Here is a 22,040-nt window from a genome sequence, read left to right as displayed (position 1 = left end):
TCGCAAAATACCAAGTAACAAATTGTTATTTAAGTATTTGTAATATATAGATTAATTATGATAGTATTTATATTAATTATGAAAATTTCTAAATTGGAAACCAAACATCATATTAGTGTATTGAATTATATAGGCCCGACTTTATACATAGCAAGAAAAAAATTGAAAAAACATAATATTGCTCATTCAAAATGTAATACATCAATAACTTAACTAATAACTACTTATCACGCTACCCCTAAGTTATTAATCATTGAAAAATATTGTCAGTAACAAACTATTGAGCTTATTATTCACGGAAAAGTTCATAAATTTAACTAATTATTATTTTGGTTAGTAATGAAATATTTCAATATTTATCTTCTTATTTTAATAAAACTCATTTAAATTATGAAAATCAATTAAAAGAGACATTGGAGTACCAAATTTAAAAAACTAACGTAGTTACCAAAATGGTCACTTTACTAATTTATATTTCTCACAATTTCTCATCAGCCTACAAAATAGTTAAGTACACATGCACCATGTGTTATAGTTCTGCTCCTTTCTTATAATTGCCAATTCAAATAATCAACCTCCAATATAAATATTGAAGAAAAACATAAATAACTTAAGCGGGCATGGACTCTGTTCCCTGAGACAATTCCAGTGACTCCTGGTAATCAAGTAATCCGAGTTCGTGACTCGGCAGCAACTCCTTTTCAAATTCAATTACATTCTCCGATCCATCGACGTTGTTCTTGGCGTTAACATGGTCATCGGAAGATAAAACGGTAGGAGGGAGTCCGAGCTCATTATCCGAGGCTTCTAGAAGATAGCTGAGGTCTAGTTGAGGATCGATGGAATCGAGATTAGTTTGTTGAATTGATGGATGAACAATCTCTTCTTCAAAGCTTTTCATCACTGAATCCAGCTCTTCAACCTCTGGTAAACGGTCAGTTAAAATCTCCTGTTCATCTAAGATATCCAATACTTCTTCTCTGATCTGCTTCACCTCCGGCTAGTCCGAGTTAACTCGATTCGACTAGGCCACTGTATGAGCTCACTTCGACTCGACCGAGCCCGGATCCTCTCTGAATCGCTTAGTACTGATTTTCACAGTTTTACACTCTTCCATTTCAATGGTGAAGGGTAAAACAGTAATTAAATAGCTTAAAAAGAGTATTATAGTAAAAGAAAAGTAGAGTTTGAAGTGTTAGTGTGGGAAAAAAAATGAAGCAAAATATTTGTTGGGTGAATGGAGGGAAAAAGTATTTAGAGAAGGCATTTATATATTGATAAAAAAGTGGGTTAGGGAGGAATTTTAGGAAGAGATTCAACTTCTTTTTTGAAATTTTATTAAATTCACCATTTTCATCGCTATGATTACGTTTTCACATACATGTTGCCTTAATCTTTTATTTTCCTTGGATTTGGATTCTTCTTATTCTTATTAGTTATTCCTGAATACTATATATTTCATCCATTTTGCGTTCCGATTTTAAAGGGTCCATTCTGTTCGAAAACTTTTAAAGCGCTGTAAATTTTGTATAGACTTGGCTTCATTTCTCCACAAGTAGTCTTCCTGGTCCTCAACGTTGCGGGGTTATTTTACCACCATTAGATTTTTTGTTAAAAAAAATTAGAGCTAAGTTGTGAATTAAATCTAAAAAAAAATATAAAAGCATATTCAACTAAAAAGACATAACTCATTTTTTTTAACCATACTAACTTACACAATACTTATTTTTAAGACATATTTTAATATATTTTTAAAATTGTATTTACTATTATTAAGTATTTTTTTCCCTAATCGAGTTTACTAAAATTCAATTCAATAATTTATTTTTTGTGACTTTTTCATTGATGAGTCTCATTGACTATTTTATTTAAGTAAAATAAAACAATTTTTTTACCTGGAATAGAAATAATCAAACCTACTAAACAATTAAAAATTAAGTCATAATGCATAAATATGCCCTTTAACGTAGCTTCATTCTGCATTTGTGTACTTCAACTTTGGTTGTGTACAAACAGATACTTAAACATGTAGAAAGTTGAACAAGTAGACACATGAATCCTATGTGGCATAATTCATGTAGGACACCACTGTCACTCCCCGAGCCTACACCCAAGGTGTGATCGACACTCGAGAACCATTGTTGGCCCCAAGCGAACCCTTAACCTGGCTTAACTCTTAGTGGAAGACTTACTCATAAACAAGATGAACTTAAAAGCACAATTTTACTCAACTGTCTAAAAGTGAACTTAGAATATTTTAGAAATAAAACATTCAACTAAGCCAAAGAGGCAACTCAAGTCTCAACATAACCACCTGAAAATGAAAAGACTCATGAACTATTGTTTATCTATCTATGAAGCCTCTAATACAATGAGAGATGTCGGGACAAGACCCCCGATCATCCTAACAAACTGAAATACCGGAAAAATATAAAGAAGGGATCCTCTGAAAGTAGAGAGGCTCACCAAACAACTCTGAACTCAACTGGATCAACGAAGCATTGATTGCTCATCTTGGTTACCTGTATCTGCATCATAAAAGATGTAGGCCAAATGACGTCAGTACATGGAATGTACGAGCATATGAGGGAAATTCTAAAACATGACATAAGCTTGAAGTTGAATTGAAGAAACACTTACCTCGTCTCAACTCAACTCAACCTCATTTCAATTTAAAGTAATAAAAATAATGTAGTATAAAGAAAAGCTTTAAAACAATAGATAACTGCTCAATGTATTAGAAAATACAGTATAAACTCTGTTTGTATAGAAAAATACAAAATAAACTCTACTTGGGAGATTCTCTAACCAACAACCATCACTGTGAGCTATGTGATGATACATCGTCTAGCCCATGCTGCCAGAACTGTCATATACTTTGTCGGGGTATAGAACTCCTCTAGATCCACTATTTTATGCCAAAAAATAATAAAGGAATCATCTAAAAAGTATGATCATTTTCTACCCACGTTGGCAACATGGTTTATGGGGGTTGTGAGTTGTTAGAACTCTCCCCATATCGGTGCTCAATACTACTCCCAACTCAACTCAACCTCATTTCAATATAAAGCAATAAAAATAATGTAGTATAAAGAAAAGCTTTAAAACAATAGATAACCGCTCAATATATTAGAAAATACAATATAAACTCTGTTTGTATGCAAAAATACAAAATAAACTCTACTTGGGAGATTCTCTAACCGACAACCATCACTATGAGCTATGTGATGATACATCGTCTAGTCCATGCTGCCAGAACTGTCATATACTTTGTCAGGGTATAGAACTCCTCTAGATCCACTATTTTATGCTAAAAAACAATAAAGGAATCATCTAAAAAGTATGGTCATTTTCTACCCACGTTGGCTACATGGTTTATGGGGGTTGTGAGTTGTTAGAACTCTCCCCATATTGGTGCTCAATACTACTCCCAAAATATAACTTAGCTCATTATATATTAAAGAAAACATTTCCTCTTCCTCAACTTTGAGATTATCACTCAAAAGGTTTTCTCTTAAACGAGATGACACTCAAAACTGCTCATGAACTCTTTGGAAATCGGTGTTTCCTCTTTTCTTAAATGTAAAAACATTTCTGTTGGGAATACTTAGTTCTCATATATCATTTTAAAGAAAATGAACTTAACTCTACTCTTCCTCAACTCAATGCTCAAGTCTTAAAACAAGTTTTCAAATAATTTGTAAAAAACCTTTTTAAAATGACTCGAAGAACTCTAAAAACTTGACTCTTAGCTCTATCTTGAATTTGAATTATGAATTCAAGGTTATGATTCACGTTGTAAATGCTTTCTAGATGTTTAGAAGTAGTTAAGAGTAGTTAGAATCAATAGGGAGCGAATGAACCCTTTGAAAGAACTCAGACAACTTAAACGACGGAGAACGGGTGGGGGCAGGCGACCCTGGCGCACTGAGTGGCGCAGGGCGCCAGCCCTTGAACTATAGAACCTCTTCTCTGGCCAGCCCCCTGCCTAGAAAACCCGACGTATTTTGTTTCTCATTTTCTGACCCTAATTTTCCTAGAATCAAATGGTTTCTTTCTCAATCACTTAGAATCGAATACTCAACATATGTATACAATAATTTACTCAAAAAATCCTCAAATCACTAACTTCTATCTGAAGAACTCATCAACACCCCAACAATCAAGATTACGAAGGGAATTTCAAGAAAACTCATCAAGAACTCAAATCCTTCAACTTCAAGAACGAAATTGCACTGAAAATAACATGATTGGCATGTGGGTGAACGAACCCCACACTATGAGAACTCACATACCTTTTCGGGATCAAACCCTTGGCGAAATTCTGTAACAAAACTTCAAGAACTTGACGAGCGCCTTGAATCTTCTCTCTTTTCTAATCTTGAACTCTTTTCTAAAACCCTAGCGTAAATTAGGATTGTGAAAACTGAACCAAGTCAGTTTAGACCCATAAATATTACCATATTTTATTTTAATCTGATTGGATAAGGAAAAGACCAATATACCCCTCATATTTTCGGGTAACTTTCTTTAAATGGACAACCTAACTTCAAACGGGCATATCTCCCTCATACGAGCTCGAAATTTAGCAAATTCGGTTGCGTTGGAAAGAGGATTCCAAGACCTTTCACCTAACTAATCCTGTACTTAAACTTATGGTCATTTGAAGTTGGCCATAAACTCATAACTTAAGCATAACTTGCAAAATTTCAGATTTTTCTATTTCCAAATTAATTATTTCTAAATTTAGATCTTTCGAATACCGAGGTCTAACAACATGCTCAAGTTCTAAATCTAATGTTGAAAAAACGCTAAAAATAAGGAAAAAAATTAGATTTGCTATTACACGATCTTCACTACCAAAAGATACAGATTTTCAACGTATCTCATTTATTTTTATTCTTAAATTAGTCTTTGTTACTGTTATTACTGATCTGATACATCACTGCTACAATTGTCTTTGTTTTATGCAATATATCATGTTCATGTTTAAGGTATTAATACATAACTCTAATTTTGTTGAATCTTCAGTTAGTGTTTATCATGTTCAATATAACTGTACTTGATTCATAAACACTACCTAATGTATCATTTACATGTATCAAGTTATATAATGTATTTTCAATCTTGATAGATAAATCATAATGTTCTATAACTAGAGAATTGTGTATAAGATTCAACAATAGGTATACTATACATATCAGTGGCAATCTTTTACTACCATATATATACACCCAAAATTATTCAACTAGAAGGTTATGTTTCTGTAAACACCACCCAATAAATACATTTGATTTATAAATCATTTATGTTCTTAACTAAGACACTATGTATCAAATTAATTGATATGTGCATGATACATAATATATATCAAATTTAATAGTTTTCAAACTTTATTACATGTATTATATACATATCAACTGATCATCATTGTGTTATGCATCAAACACAAAAAAATCTATTTGAAATAACTACATGTATAATGTATCTTTTTATAAAATACAATATTTGTTATACAAAATAAGATACATAAATTGTAATATGTCATGCACTAATATTTTAGGCATGATACATACATTTAAAAATATATTAAATGTATTTGATATATAGCAATTACCACACAAACATGTATCCATCAAAGCTATGTATCTCTTCAGCCATTTTGTATGGTGTATCAATACATAGCGGATACATTGAAAATCCTCACTCTTATTTCTTCACCTCAACAATGTATCTGATTTACAATTTTTTCCTCAACTCATCGATCTCTAATTCAGCTGCAATAACTGATTTGAGATTCACAAAGTTAATATTTTGACCAACATCGTTTTCATCACCTTTGTATCGCTCATATATCACCTCACTAGATATGAATCTTATTAATGCATATAGATTACATAATTTTGTATCAGATTCACATAAGTTATTTATTATCAGATAACTTATATATGAGTCTTATGAATACATATAGAAGCACGTAAGTTAATAATGTATAAGATAAATAATTCACATGCAAAATTGAACTAAGTTTTATGAAAAATAGAAAAACTCTCATATATTGTATCAATACTTGAGATTGTTGACAGTTCAAGCTACTTTATAGAAATATAAAAGTGGAAAATCCATATAATTGAAAATTTATTCAACATGAACATGAATGTCTTTATTTAAAATTGTTGGATACACATATCTCACATTTAATGATACATGTATCTTGGGTTTACTACCAAATAAGATTGCTCACACTTTACACAAAAGCTATAGCCTCAGCACCGTCATCAACTAGCACTCTGTCCCCCAGGTTTCGATAGGATCAGAAAGGGAGAGCATCAGTCTCTAAGCCACAAGGAAGTGCTTCAAGTAACCGCATTTTTCTAACTTGCCAAAACTGTGGTAAGGACCATCTGGGTGAGTGTCTTGCTAGCAGAGAGGGGTGCTTTGGGTATGGCTAGTCTGGTCATATGTTGAAGGCCAGGCAAAGACAGGGAGGTAGCAGGGCTCAGCCTACTACTTCAGTAGTGCCAACAAGTTGCCCCACTTAGTAGGGTGCCTCATCTGGTACAAGTAGCGGTCCGCACCCGAACAGGTTGTATGCTCTCCAGGCTCGCCATAAATTCTCCTAATATGGTCACTAGTACGTTGCGAGTCTTTTATTTAGATCTTTATGCATTGTTAGATTAAGTGGATACACCGTCTTTTGTAACTCCCTATATAGTTGTAAATTTCAGTGTTAGTCCAGAAACTCTCTCAGAACCCTTCTTAGTCTCTACTCCAGTTGGTAACCAAGTTATAGTTAGACGGGTATACAAAAATTGCCCTGTCACAGTTTGCCAGAAAGTCACTTCAGCAAACCTGGTAGAGTTAGAAATGGTAGATTTTGATATCATTCTAGGCATGGATTGGTTACATTTATTTTAAGCCTCAGCCGATTATAGAACTAGGATCATTCGGTTTAAATTTCCAGACGAGCCAGTCTTTAAGTGGAAGGGTAATAGCTCTATGCCTATAGGTGGATTTATCACTTACCTTAAGGCCGGGAAAATGATTTCTAAAAGATATATTTATAATCTTCTTCGGGTTAAGGATTTAAACTCTAGATATATCTATAATCTTGTTCGAATTAAGGATTTAAACTCTGAAACCCCAACTCTTGAATCAGTCCCTGTTGTAAATGAGTTTCCAGAAGTGTTCCTAAAAAAACTTCCCGGAGTCCCTCCCGAAAGGGAAATCGACTTCGAAATATATCTTCTTCCACATACCCAGCCCATTTTGATTCCCCCTTACATAATGGCTCCATCTGAGCTAAAGGAATTGAAAGAACAGTAGAAAGACCTTCTAGATAAAGGCTTTATCAGACCCAACACCTCTCCACAGGTGCTCCAGTGTTGCTCGTGCGAAAGAAAGACGATTCTCTCAAGATGTGCATTGACTATCGTCAGTTGAACAAAGTCACAATCAAGAATAAGTATCCTATCCGGAGGATTAATGACTTGTTCGACTAACTTTAGGCTGCTAGTTGATTTTCTAAGATAGACCTCAGATTCGGGTACGATCAACTTAGAGTTAGAGATAGTGACATCTCGAAGACATCCTTCAGGACTTGGTATGGCCATTATGAATTTGTAGTTATGTCTTTTGGACTAACAAATTCTCCTGCAGCTTTCAGGGACTTAATGAACAAGGTTTTCAAGCAATATTTGGACTTGTTCATCATTGTTTTTATTGATGATATCCCCATTTATTCTCAGAGTAAGGAAGAACATGTGACTCATTTGCGAGATGTTTTGCAAACTCTCAAATATCGCCAGTTATTCGCTATGTTCAGAATATGTGAATTCTAGTTACAGTAAGTAGCTTTCCTTCGTCACGTGGTATCCAATGAAGTGATCCGAGTAGATTCTCAGTTAATTACGGCAGTAAAAAATTGTCCCAGACTCACCACTCCGATTGATATTAGGAGTTTCTTGACTTTGGCCGGTTATTATCGGAGGTTTGTTGAAGGAATTTCATTCATAGCTTCCCCATTGACTAAATTAACTCAGAAAGGGTCAAGTTTTAGTGGTCAGTTGAGTGTGAGAAAAGCTTCTTAGAACTGATAACCAGGTTGACTACAACTCTGGTCTTGACTCTACCAGAGGATTCAGACGGTTAAGTGGTTTATTGCAATGCATCTAGGGTCGGCTTAGGTTGTGTACTAATGCAACAAGGTAAGGTCATAACTTATTCTTCTAGGTAGCTTAAGGTCCATGAGAAGAAATACCCGACTCATGACCTCGAGCTTGCAACCTTAGTATTTGTCCTAAAGATTAGGAGACATTACTTGTATGGTGTTCATGTTGATGTGTTCAAAGATCATAAGAGCCTCCAATATGTGTTACCTAAAATGAATTGAATCTTGGAAAGGTCTTGAATTCCTCAAAGGACTATGACATGAATGTGCTTTACCGTCCAGGTAAGGCTAATGTAGTGGTTGATGCTCTCAACAGACTGTCCATGGGTAATGTAGCAGGAAGAAAATAAAGTGTTAGCCAAAGATGTTCACCGACTTGCTCGCTTAGGAGTTTGCCTTACGGATTTGTTAGATGGTGGGGTGATTATTTAGAATGGATCAAAATCTTCATTTGTATCGGAAGTTAAAGAAAAATAGGATAACAATCCTATACTACTTCAGTTAAAATATGTAGTTCATCAGCAAAAAGTTGAGGTTTTCTCTCAAGGGGGAGATGGTGTACTTCGTTACCAGGGTCACTTATGTATTCCAAATGTGGGTGAGTTGAGGTAGCAGATCCTTACAGAAGCCCATAATTCCAGATATTTTATCCGTTCGGGTGCCACTAATATGTATCGTGATCTACAGAAAATCTATTGGAGGAACGCCATGAGGAGGGACATCGCATATTTTTGGCTAAGGGTCCTAACTGTAAGCGGGTTAAAGTTTTTCATCAGAACCAGGAGGCGTGACTCAAGATATTAGCATTCCCACATGAAAGTGGGAAGTGATAAACATGAACTTCATTACGGGTTTAGCTCATACTTGCAGACAACATGACTCCATTTGGGTGATAGTGAACAGAGTTACTAAGTCAACTCATTTTTTGGCTGTCAAGACTACAGATTTGGTGGAGGACTATGCCAAACTCTACATCAATGAGATACTCAGGTTGCATGGGGTTCCCGTGTCTATCATCTCAGATAGAGGTCCTCAGTTTACATCCCATTTCTGGAAGTTGTTTCAGAAAGGTTTTGGTACTCAGGTAAATCTCAATACACCATTTCCTCCAAAAACGGATGGTCAGGCATAATGTACCATTCATACCTTCGAGGACATATTGAGTGCTTGCTTGACATTTTTCAAGGATAGTTGCGATGATCACCTACCTCTCATAGAGTTCATCTATAATAGCAGCTTCCATTGTAGTATTCAGATGGCCCTTATGAGGCAATATATGTGTGTGTAAGTGTAGATCTTTGTTTGGTTGGTTTAAAGAAGGTGAAGCAACCTTGATTGGGCTAGATTTGGTTCATGAGGCTATGGAGAAAGGTCAAGTCATCAGAGATAGGCTAGAGACAACTTAGAGTAGTTAGAAGTCCTATGCAGATGTAAGAAGGAGGGATTTAGAGTTAGAAATCGATGATCGGGTTTTCCTGAAGGTGTCACCCATGAAGGGGGTGATGAGATTTGGCAAGAAAGGGAAGATCAATCCCAAGGTATGTAGGTCCTTACAGAATCCTGAAAAGGGTGGGTACGGTGGCTTATGAGTTAGTACTGCTAACAGAACTAGTAGCGATTCATCCAATCTTTCACATTTCCTTGTTGAAGAAGTGTGTGGGTGATTCGACATCGATAGTACCCTTAAAGAGTGTGGTTGTGAAGGATAGTCTCACCTATAAGGAGATTCCAGTTGAAATTCTTGACCGGCAAGTTCGTAGGTTGAGGAATAATGAGGTCACTTCAATGAAGGTTTTCTGGAGAAGTCAGTCCTTAAAGGGAGCTACTTAGGAAGCAGATGTAGCCATGATGGCCAAGTATCCTCATCTCTTTCCTTCCAATTCTCTATTAGCTTGAGGTAATAGATCCTCTACAGTCTCTCAATTTACTCTTGTGTAATTCAGTATCAGTATCTTGTTCTCTCAGTTATCCTTGCATTTTAGCATATTTGCAAGTTCATGAGACTCAGTTCAGTTAAATATCAACTTCTAGTACTCAATTGGTAGGAATTTCAACTCTTTTCTCGAAACTCATCTTGTTTAGCCTTCATTCGAGAACAACCGACCCAAGGGGGAGATATTGTAACACCTTAGAAATCTACCTAAAACTACACCAAGATAATAGGTGAACCACTGAGGTCAATATTCTTATGAAAGTGGAAGCCCACACGGTCAGTCAATATGCCCGTGAAAGCAAGCCAGAGATCCCTCCAAGGACAGTGAGGAACCACGGACCACTAGACGGTCTATGGAACCCCACACGGTCCTTCAAGTGTGCCATGGAAATGACCCAGTACAACCCTACCTCATTGTGAAGAACCACGGTGTCCTACACGGCCCGTGGTGCTTCACATGGTCTGTGAAGTGGACCGTGAATGGGGTAGTTCAACCTTTAATTTTTTGAGTCAACTTCAAAGAGTAATATCTTTTAGCACAAAATGAATTAGGTGGCCCATGACCTATAAAATTAAAGATAATTGAGTCTTATTTCCAACGCCATTAAGTTTGATAAAATCCAAGCTCGGAGGATAATGTTATGCTCATTTCAGTAGAGCCCTGTTGGGTAAGGCCACAACCACGACCCAGTTGACGGGCCTTGGTCTTAATAACGGTCTGTCAGTCCCACCGTATATGGCACTTCGTCAGTTTTAAGTCATGGTCATTTTCTTCTTTTCCCCTATACATTGGGCACTTAAACTACGTCGTTTAATGCCTAAAATACATTGTTTTACTTAGTCTAAGCCTAATAATCTAGTTAGAACCCACCCAAAGCCCTCATTCTCCAAAAATCACCCAACTTAGAGCAAAAAGAAGAGAAAGAGGCAACCAGCTCTCCCAAGAACAAGAAGAAGAGTGATTCAAAGTTCAGCCCAAAAATTCGAAGGATTTCTCTGTAGATTTCGTCACCGGGTATGTGGGATTTCACTAGTGGGTTCCTTTCACCCATTAGGTACCTAGAATTCAGTTATTTCTTTGGATTCTCATAAATTGTTCAAACCTAGGGTTTTTAGATTTTCAAGATTTATTGTAATTGTTGTTCCTTTGATCTAAATAACATGTTTCTTGATAATTTAGCATAATTCCATGCATAGCACTCAGAACCCTAGCCTTTGTAAATCTATCCTAGTTCATCAGTTATATTTGCTAGGCCAACCAGATTGAAATTCATGTTTTAGATTTCAAATGTTATATTCTCAGTATATATAAATGTTGCATTCTCAGTTATCATGTCACTTTTTGAGATATTATGTTTTTAGTGTATTTTAGCTTCATGAATATTCATTTAGGAGTAAACTTAGCACTGAATTGGACTAGGGCGTAGTGTAACCTCAAAGTCCCAGAACTATATGCCTGTGTAGATTTGTAAGTCCCCTCTGCCTAGCATCAGTTTTAGTGATCACACATCAGTCATGCCAATGGCAAGGTATATTGGGTCCTCTTGATGGGGTGTATGCATTAGATGCCACATTTAGCTCACGTGGTTAATGTTGGTTAATAGTAGCTCCCACAGTCAGACTCTTATTGCATTGACCAGGTTTTCAACATTTATTTTAGTATACAGCTCATCATGTTATCTCCATGATTAGTACTTGATCATTGCATCTGGTTTAATTTGTAGTTATACTTCAGTACATATCTATATCCTTGTTCAGATTATATCATTGCTCGTTATGCATTGTTCAGCTTATATACTTTGTTCAACTTAGCATATTTATATCTTGCATGCTCAGTACATTCCAAGTACTGACGCATACATTGTGCTACATAGTTTCATGGTGTAGGTTCAGGCACTTAACTTCCAGATCACCCTTAGATCGATTCTCAATTCGAATTCAGAAGCTTCAGTGGTGAGTGCTCATACTTCGAGGACAATAGACATGTTTTTTATTTTATTCTTTACTTTAAGTTTTCAGTCTTGTTAGAGTTAGCTGGGGACATGTCCCAGCAACTCAACTCAGTTAGAGGCCTTTTGTTTAGACATAGTAGTATATTCAGCTCGAAATGTTAAATGCTTGTGCCATTCATCAGTAAACTCTTGTTACTTATATTTACTTTCATACCAGTTGTGCTTTGATCCCTCTTCAGATATCAATCGAGCTTCCACATAGTCCATGTTTTACTTAGTTATTCTTAGTATGGGTGATATATGCCAGACTCATGGATAGCTTGGGGTAACTCATGATCCTAGGCGTAACACCTCATAACTTAACTAAGACTGAACAACAGAAAATTAATGAACCGCAGAGGGGTTCATGGGACGTAAAAGGAACCACGACCCAATATCCCTTATCGTGGTTCATACCCAGCCATATATGGTGGACCATGGAGCCTCTTCACGGACCGTGGTCCCACTGATGAGTCATGGGTTGGTATGTCGACCTGACCAAGTAGCCCCTAGCCCGAAGTGAAGAACCATGGTGGCTTCACGCCCATGGTCCTTCACACGGTCCGTGGAAGGGACCGTGATGGGTGTACCAAGAATCTGGAGGCTCTGGATAAGAACCACGATCCACTCGATGGGTCGTGCTCCTATCGATGGTCCATCAGTGGTCGCGTGGATGGCCCCTCATCAGCTTTAAGTCAGGGTCATTTTGGTCTTTTCTCCTATGCATTGGGCATCAAAAGTCCATTGTTTAAGACCTAAACTACGTTGTTTTACTCAGTCTTAGCCTAATAATCTAGTCAGAACCTACTCAAACCTCTCATTTCTCAAAAATCACCAAAATTTAGAGCAAAAATAGAAGAAAGAGACGACAATTTTCCAAGAACAAGCAGAGGTATTCTTTAAGTTTTAGCCTCGAAATCTAAAGGATTTCTCTGGGAATTTCGTCACCAGGTATGTGGGATTCCACTAGTGGGTTCCTTTCATCTACTAGGTCCCTCTAATTCAGTCAGTTACTTTATTCCACATAGGTTGTTTAGACCTAGGGTTTGTAAAATCTTGGGAATTTATTCTGATTTTAGCTGCTATAGTATCCATAGTCTATATTGCTCTGTCACTGTTTCCCAGAAAGTAAGCTCAGCAGACTTTGTAGAGTTAGAAATGGTAGATTTTGATATCATTCTAGACATGGATTGGTTACATTCATGTTATGCCTCAGACGATTGTAGAACTATTATTGTTCAGTTTCAGTTTCCAAACGAGCCAGTCTTAGAGTGGAAGGGTAGTAGCTCAGCACCTATCGGTCGATTTATCTCTTACCTTAAGGACAGAAAAATGATTTCCAAAGGGTATGCATATCATCATGTTCGGGTTAAGGATTCAAACTCCGAAACCCCAAATCTTGAGTCAGTCCAATAGTAAATGAGTTTCCAGAAGTGTTCCTAGAAAATCTTCCCGGAGTTCCTCTTGAAAGGGAAGTTGACTTCAGAATAGATCTCCTTCCAGATACCCAGCCCATTTCGATTTCTCCTTACAAAATGGCTCCAGCTGAGCTAAAGGAATTGAAAGAACAGTTGAAAGACCTTCTGGATAAAGGCTTCATCAGACTCATCATCTCTCCAAGGGTGTTGTAGTGTTGTTCATGCGAAAGAAAGATGGTTCTCTCAGAATGTGCATTTACTATCGTCAGTTGAACAAAGTCACAATTAGGAAAACATATCCCATCCCTATGATTGATGACTTGTTCGACCAACTTCGGGGTGCTAATTTCTTTTCTAAAATAGATCTTAGATCCGATTATCATCAGCTCAGAGTTAGAGATAGTGACATTTCGAAGACAGCCTCCAAGACTCGGTGGGGTCAATAAGAATTTGTAGTTATGTCTTTTGGACTAACAAATACTCCTGCAGCTTTCATAGGCTTAATGAACTGGGTGTTTAAACAGTATTTGGACTTGTTCGTTATCATCTTTATTAATGATATCATCACTTATTCTTGAAGTGAGGAGGATCATGCAACTCATTTGAGAGTTGTTCTACAAACTCTCAAAGATCACCAGTTATTCGCTAATTTTAACAAATATGAATTCTTCATACTATCAGTCACTTTCCTTGGTCATGTGATATCTAGCGAAACGATCCGAGTGGATTCTCAGAAAATGGAGGTAGTGAAACACTAGTCCAGACCCACCTCTCCACCAATCAAAAGTTTCTTGGGTTCGATCGATTATTACAGGAGGTTTGTTGAAGGATTTTCATCCATAGCTTCCCCATTGACCAAGTTGACTTAGAAAAGGTTAAATTTCAGTGGTTAGATGAGTGTGAGAAAAGCTTCTCAGAACTGAAGACTAGGTTGACTATAGCTCCCATTTTGACTCTACCAGATGGTTCAGACGGTTATGTGATTTATTGTGATGCCTTTAGGGTCGGCCTAGGGTGTGTGTTGATGCAATGAGGTAAGGTCATATCTTATGCTTCTAGACAGCTTAAGGTCCACGAGAAGAATTACGCGACTCATGACCTCAAACTTGCAGTCGTAGTATTCGCCCTAAAGGTTTGGAGACATTACTTGTATGATGTTCATGTTGATGTGTTCACAGATCATAAGCGCCTCCAGTAAGTGTTCACCCAGAAAGAGTTGAATCGTCGTTAGATAAGATGACTTGAATTTCTCAAAGACTCTTACATGAATGTGCTTTAGCATCTGAGTAAGGCTAATGCAGTGGTTGATGCTCTCACCAGATTATGTATGGGTAGTGTAGCACATGCTGAGGAAGAAGAGAAAGAGTTAGCAAAAGATGTTCACCGGCTTGCTCACTTAGGAGTTTGCCTTTCAGATACATCAGATGGTGGTGTGATAGTTCAAAATGGATCAGAATCTTCATTGGTAGTGGAGGTTAAGGAAAAATAGGGCAGTGATCCTATATTACTTCAGTTGAAAGGTGCACTTCCTCAGTATAAAGTTGAGGTTTTCTACCAAAGAGGAGATGGTATGCTTCGTTACCAGGTCCGCTTATGTATTCCTTATGTGGGTGAGTCGAGACTGCAGATCCTTACAGAAGCTCAGAACTCTAGGTATTCCATTCATGCAGGTGCCACTAAGATGTACCGTGATCTACGGGAAGTCTTTTGGTGGAACGGCATGAAGAGGGACATATCAGACTTTATGGTTAAGTGTCCTAACTGACAACAAGTTAAGGTAGAACATCAGAAACCAGGAGGTATGACTCAATAGATAAATATTCCATCATGGAAGTGGGAAGTGATAAACATGGAGTTCATTACAGGTTTACCTCGTACACGCAGACAACATGACTTTATTTGGGTGATAGTTGACAGAGTCGCTAAGTCCGCTCACTTCTGGGATGTCAAGACTACAGATTTTGTGGAGGACTATGTAAACTCCACATCAATGAGATAGTCTGGTTGCATGGGGTCTCCTTGTCTATCATCTCAAATAGAGGTCCTCAGTTTACCTCTTATTTCTAGAAATCATTTCAGAAAGGTCTTGGTACTCAAGCAAATCTCATTACAATATTTCCTCCACAGACGAATGGTCAGGCAGACTGTACCATTCAGACATTAGAGAACAGTTGAGAGCTTGCGTGATTGATTTCAAGGAAAGTTAGGTTGATCACCTACCTCTCATAGAGTTCGCCTATAATAATAGCTTTTATTCCAGTATTTAGATGGCTCGGTATAAGGAACTATGTGAGTGTAGATGTAGGTCCTCGACTGGTTGGTTTGAAGTCGATGAAGCAATCTTGATTAGGCCAGATTTGGCTCATGATACTATGGATAAAGTTTAGCTCATTAGATATAGACTAAACATAGCTCAGAAGAATTTGAAATCGATGATTGTTTTTTCCTGAATGAGTCACCTATGAAAGGGGTGATGAGATTTGGCAAGAAAGGGAAGCTCAGTTCTAGATATGTAGGTCCTTACAGAATCCTGAAAAAGGGTTGGTAATGTGGCTTATGAGTTAGAGTTGCCAATAGAACTAGCAGTGGTTCATCCAGTCTTTCACATTTGTTTGTTGAAGAAGTGTGTGGGTGATCCGGCATCAATAGTACCATTAGCGAGTGTGGCTATGAAGGGTAGTCTCACTTATGAAGATGTGCTAGTTGAAATTCTTGACCATCAGGTTCATAGGTTTAGAAATAAGGAAGTTGCTTCAGTAAAGATTTTGTGGAGGAGTTCGTCCGTAGAGGGAGCTACTTAGAAATAGAAGCAACAATGAGCGCCAAAATTCCTCACCTCTTTCCTTTCGATTGATTTTCAGCTTGAGGTAATAGTTCCTCTTCAGTCTCTTAGCTTACTCTTGTTCAACTCAGTCTCAGTATCTTGTTCTTTTAGTTATCATAGCATTTTAGCATATTTGCGTGGTTCATGGAACTAAACTCATTCAGATAGTAGTTTCTAGAAGTCAGTTAGTAGGGATTTCAGCCCTTTCCCCCTAACCAAGCTTACTTAGTCTTCATTTGAGAATGAATGTTCCTAAGGAGGAGATATTGTAACACCTCAAAACCTAACAAAGATTGAACAACAGAAAATTGATAAACCACGGAAGGGTCCACGGGCCGTGAAAGGAACCACAACCCATCACCCTCATTGTGGTTCACACCTAGCCAAATGTGGTGGACCACAGAGCCCTCCATGGGCCGTGGTCCCACTGACGAGTCGTGGGTTGGTTCACCAACCTAACCTAGTAGCCCCTAGCCCAAAGTGAAGAACTACGGTGGCCTTCATGACCCGTGGTCATTCACACGATCCATGGAAGGGACCGTGGATGGGCGTACCAAGAACCAGTAGACTCTGGCAAAGAACCAAGACCCACTCGATGGGTTATGGTCCTATTGACGGTCCGTTAGTGGTCTTGTGGCTTGCCCCTCGTCAGCTTTAAGTCAGGATCATTTGGTCTTTTCCCCTATGCATTGGGCATCAAAACTACGTTCTTTAAGACCTAAACTACTTTGTTTTACTCAGTCTTAGCCTAATAATCTAGTCAAAACCTTTATTCCCCTAAAAGCACCAAAACTAAGAGCAAAGAGATAAGAAAAGGGCGCCAATTTTCCAAGAACAATCAGATGTGTTCTTCAAGTTTCAGCTCCAAAATATAAAGGATTTGTCCAGGAATTTCATCACCAGGTATGTGGGATTTCACTAGTGGTTCCTTTCATCCGCTTGGTCCCTAGCCTTGATTCCACATAGCTTGTTTGGACGTAGGGTTTGTAAAATTTTGGGAATTTGTTGTGATTTCAGCTGCTATAGTATCCATAGTTTAAGTAACATATTTTCTTGGAAACGTTACTTAATTCCTTGTATAAAATTCAGAACCCTAGTTTGTGTAAATTCTCTTAGTTCAGGAATTATACTTGCTAGGTCAGTTAAACAAAAAATCATGCTTCAGATTTCGAATGTCACATTCTCAATATATAAATGTTGTATTCTCAGTTAGCATGTCAGTATTTTGAGATATTCAGTATTTAGTACATTTTAGCTTCAGATGTATTCAGTTGGGAGTAGACTTAACACTGAGTTGGACTAGGGTTCAGCGTACCCTCATAGTCACAGAACTATGTGCCCGCATAGGATTTTAAGTCCCCTCTATTGGGCATCATTATTAGTGATCACGCCACAGTCATGCCTTTCTACCCCTTGGCAAGGTATATTGGGTCCTCTCGATGGGGCGTATACATCAGACTCCATATTTAGCTCATGTGGTTTATGTCGGTTAATAGTAGATCTCATAGTCAGACTTTTAGTGATTTGACCAGGCTTTCAGTATATATATTTCAGTATTCAGTTCATCATATACATTCAGGATTTGTACTTGGTCATTCCATTCAATTAGTTCTTTTCAGTTACACTTTAGTACATATCTATATCTTTGCTCAAATTACATCATTGCTCGGTTATGTATTGTTTAGCTTCTATATCTTTTATTCAGCTTAGTATCTATATCATGCATGCTCAGTACATTCCAAGTACTGGCGCATACTTTGCGCTACATCGTTTCATGATGTAGGTTCATGTACTCAGCATCTAGATCAAGCTTAGATCGATTCTCGATTCGCATTCAACAACTTCAGCGGTGAGTCCTCATATTCCGAGGATAATAGACATGCTTTCATTTTAGTCATTATTTTTAGTTTCAGTTTTGTTAGAGTTAGTTGGGGGGCATGTCCCAACAACTCAATTCAGTAGAGGCTTTTTGGACATAGTAATTGGGCTTGTTCCTTTCCAGATATTCGTTGATTTAGTTTCTGTTTAGTTCATTTTACTTAGCTATTTTATGTATGTTCATGATAAGTCAGATTCAGGGTTAGCTTGGGGTCACTCGTGATTCTAGGTCCCGTGTTATGTCAAAGGGGTAGCCTCGGGGCGTGACACTAGGTCACGTGTTACATTTAGGAGGTAGCCTCGGGGCGTGACACATTATCATTCCTAATAAAAATACTTTAACGTTGTTGACTATTGAAAACCAAAAAATAGAACCAACCGATTGGACATCCTACCAACCTACTTTGAGTAGATAGTATAACATATTGTTGTTGCTGTTGTTGTTATTCCTTTTAATCTTCAGTAGACAACTAAAAATTCTCAATCAAACATACCAAAGATTTTTAAACATACAAATATATACCTTTAACTACAAAAAAAAAGTAATTTGGGAAAAAGTTCTGAAATATATTTGAACTTTGACCGAAATTGTTGTAACAATTCCAAACATTGGGCAGGACCTATTACTCCCCTGCACTATTTAATAGTGTATTTTAAAAATATATAAGTGTTCAACTAGACAAGTTACTATTTAAAATAATACAAGATTTATGGTGGGCACCTATATATCTTTAAAATACACAAATAAATAGTGTAGAGAGTAATAGGTCATGCCCAAAATTTGATATTGTTACAACATTTCGGTCAAAGTTCAAATATATTTCAAACTCTTTACCCAAGTAATTTGCTCATCATGTTCACTATTTATAAAGTTATTGATTCACTTTTAAACAATAAGCTCTAACAATTATATTAGTCAATTATTCATTTATTTTCAAGTAATATGTACTTATCACATTATATCATATACAAATTACATAATTTAATGATGTATACCATTCATAAATATACTAATTTGACCACTTTGATGACTAACAAACTAGTTTAACCACTATAATGACTGATACATGTTTCTCATTAAGATAAACTCATCATTAAATAAAATATCCCCAAAAAGGAACTTAGTCAAAGAAATAATAAGACCATTAATTTTAGAGGAAAATCTAATAAATAACATTTTGACTATTTTGAGAAAAATCTAAATAAAAAATATTTTATTCACAATTTGTTATCTATACATTAATTATCTTTTGACCAATTTCTCATTTTTTCCCCCTATAAATAGATTTCTTAAGTTTTAAACTAAACCACACCACCATTTTCATTACACCATTGCACTTCAATTTTTCAATATAATCGATGGTGATAACAACCACCGCGGTACCACCGAAAAACGAAAGAGAACTGATCAAACTCCAATTTTGTTCTTTGTTTGTTCTTTACCCAAAGCAGAAACTTAGAAAACATAGAAAAATGAGGAATAGAAAACTGTTGATAGATAAAGAGATAAATAATTGAAAATGTTGAGAGAATTCTTCATTAAGAGGTGAAGGATCATTGCTTCTCAAAATATAAACTCCGAAACAAGGAAGTTTTGATACTTGAGGTAGTTATATCAGAAAACTTTGAGAAAAATGAGCTATCTGCGAAGCAATTGATGTGACAAAATGATGTTGAATACACAGAATAACATACTTCTTTCTATTCTAACTATTCACAACAATATCTTTCCCTTTGGGACAAAGCTCGACTGTTTTTATGGATCCCAACTCTTCAACATCATAAGCGAAGGTCAAGCTAAGTATATCTTGATCCACTATCTTAGCATTCATCTCGAGTATCTACTTGCAGCTACTGTATAAGGTGGGCTCTGCATCCCGAATATCCTCCAATGAAATTCCCTCTCCAGCCAATTGCAAGAACAACACACGATCTAATACAACTCTGATTTGGAATTTATGCATTAATACCAATCCAATCCAATTACAGAAGTCTATCACCTTCTATGGTAGAATGATTGCAGTGGCATTAATGCATAAAATCCAAATCGGAGTTGTATTTGTTCGTGTGTTTTTCTTGCAATTAGCTGGAGATGGAATTTCATTAAAGGATGTTCAGGATGCAGATCCCACCTTATACAGTAGTTGCAAGCAGATAATCGAGATGGATATTGAGACAATGGATCAAGATATACTTAGCTTGACCTTTGCTTATATGTTGAAGAGTTGGGATCCATAAAAACAGTCGAGCTTTGTCCCAATGGGAAAGATATTGTTGTGAACAGTAAGAATAGAAAGAAATATGTTAATCTCCTTATTCAAAATCGTTTTGTCACATCAATTGCTTCGTAGATAGCTCATTTTTCTCAAGATTTTTTTGATATAACTACCTCAAGTACAAGACTTCCTTGTTTCGGAGTTATCTTGACAAAATGCTTGATGGGAGTGGAACTGCTATTTTTGTCGAAGATTGTAAAACACATACAGATTACCCTTGATACGAAGAAAATAATCATCAAATATCTTGGTTTTGGAAGGTAGTCATATATCGTCACAGTATTTAAACTTCACACTTTGACCCGCTCTTTTTAACACATTTATTTTCTTATTTTCTTTGCGTGCAGATAGTTGGGTGTATGCCTGCTGGGAAGAAAAAGGTGTTTCTTTTCTTCTGGACTTCAATAAGGTATCTACCTCTAGAGAGTTTTCCTTGTGTAGATTCTAGACTTTGCATCTCTAGAACCTCGGAGTCTTGTCAGCACTTGCCTTCTGCACAAACATGCTTGTACCAGTTGTGCGTTCCTACTTATTGTTACAGGGTTGGGATGCAAAATTGAATTGATATCATCACTCAAGAACATATTGGTTGCATCTTGGGAAACCTATGATCACACATAGTACAGTTATACTATTGTACTTAAGTGTAGAATATTCTTTCCAGTATAAAACTCTTACTTTTTTATATAGAAGCTATGAATTTTATTCAATTTTAATTTCATCAAGCTCCAATACGTTTAACTTTTTTTTGTGGCACAACTTCCAATGTAATAAAAAATTGATAACTACATTTCTTTGTAATCATTCAAAAGGCAAATTGAACATGAGAAATCATGAGGAAAATAAATAAATTTCTAGAGTTTCACTTTTAATGATAGAAACATTTAATATTTAACCTCAACCCCTTGTGGATTTTACAGTCAAAGATGAAGATACTGGGAAAAAATTGAGTTTATGGTCGAGGAAACAAATAGGTGATGTTCATCAGAATACCATCTAGTGGAAAATAAAGCTTCAAAGTTTAGAATAAATTGATATTCAAGTGAATACTAAACAAAGCGGGCAAGACGTTAATAAAGCACATGTTGAGTATATTCACTGGATGAAATTGCAAGAATCCATACTTCTTCAAAAATCTCAATGCAAATGGTTTGAAGAAGGTGATAAAAACACTAACTACTCCCATAGCATGATAAGGGAAAAGAGAAGAAAGATGAATCTATCCAGAATCAAGAACAAAAGAGAAAAATGGATCAGCGAAGATGGAAAAATCTCCAAGGCGGCAGTTAAACATTTGCAGACTTTTTTTAATCGTCCTCAACCTTCCCTTAATTGTGACACTCTTCAGTGTATTCCTAACTTGATCACTTTGGAAACTGTTGTGTATTATGCATGATGAAAAAGAAATTAAAGAGGTTATTTTCAGTCTTAGTGCTTTAAGTTCTGTAGGGCTACATGGATATGATGGAACATTCTTCCAAAGCTATTGGGATAATCAAAGAGGATATCATTCCCTATGTTCAAGACTTTTTAGAGGGAAAAAACTGACC

The 22,040-nt window shown here is 36.6% G+C and overlaps 1 protein-coding gene across 1 annotated transcript; it reads right to left on the bottom strand.

The window, feature by feature from the left end:
* Positions 1 to 610: 610 nt before the first annotated feature.
* On the bottom strand, positions 611 to 1,117 carry LOC125861344 (uncharacterized). The gene is made up of 2 exons (XM_049541265.1): positions 1,058 to 1,117; positions 611 to 1,000 (listed from the first exon to the last, which is right to left on the bottom strand). The coding sequence occupies exons 1-2, from the start codon at positions 1,115 to 1,117 to the stop codon at positions 611 to 613; spliced, it is 450 nt and encodes a 149-aa protein (XP_049397222.1).
* Positions 1,118 to 22,040: the final 20,923 nt, after the last annotated feature.

This window comes from Solanum stenotomum, chromosome 4, assembly GCF_019186545.1.
Source record: "Solanum stenotomum isolate F172 chromosome 4, ASM1918654v1, whole genome shotgun sequence".
Classification (NCBI taxonomy): domain Eukaryota; kingdom Viridiplantae; phylum Streptophyta; class Magnoliopsida; order Solanales; family Solanaceae; genus Solanum; species Solanum stenotomum.
This window is presented reverse-complemented; position numbering and strand designations above follow the sequence as displayed.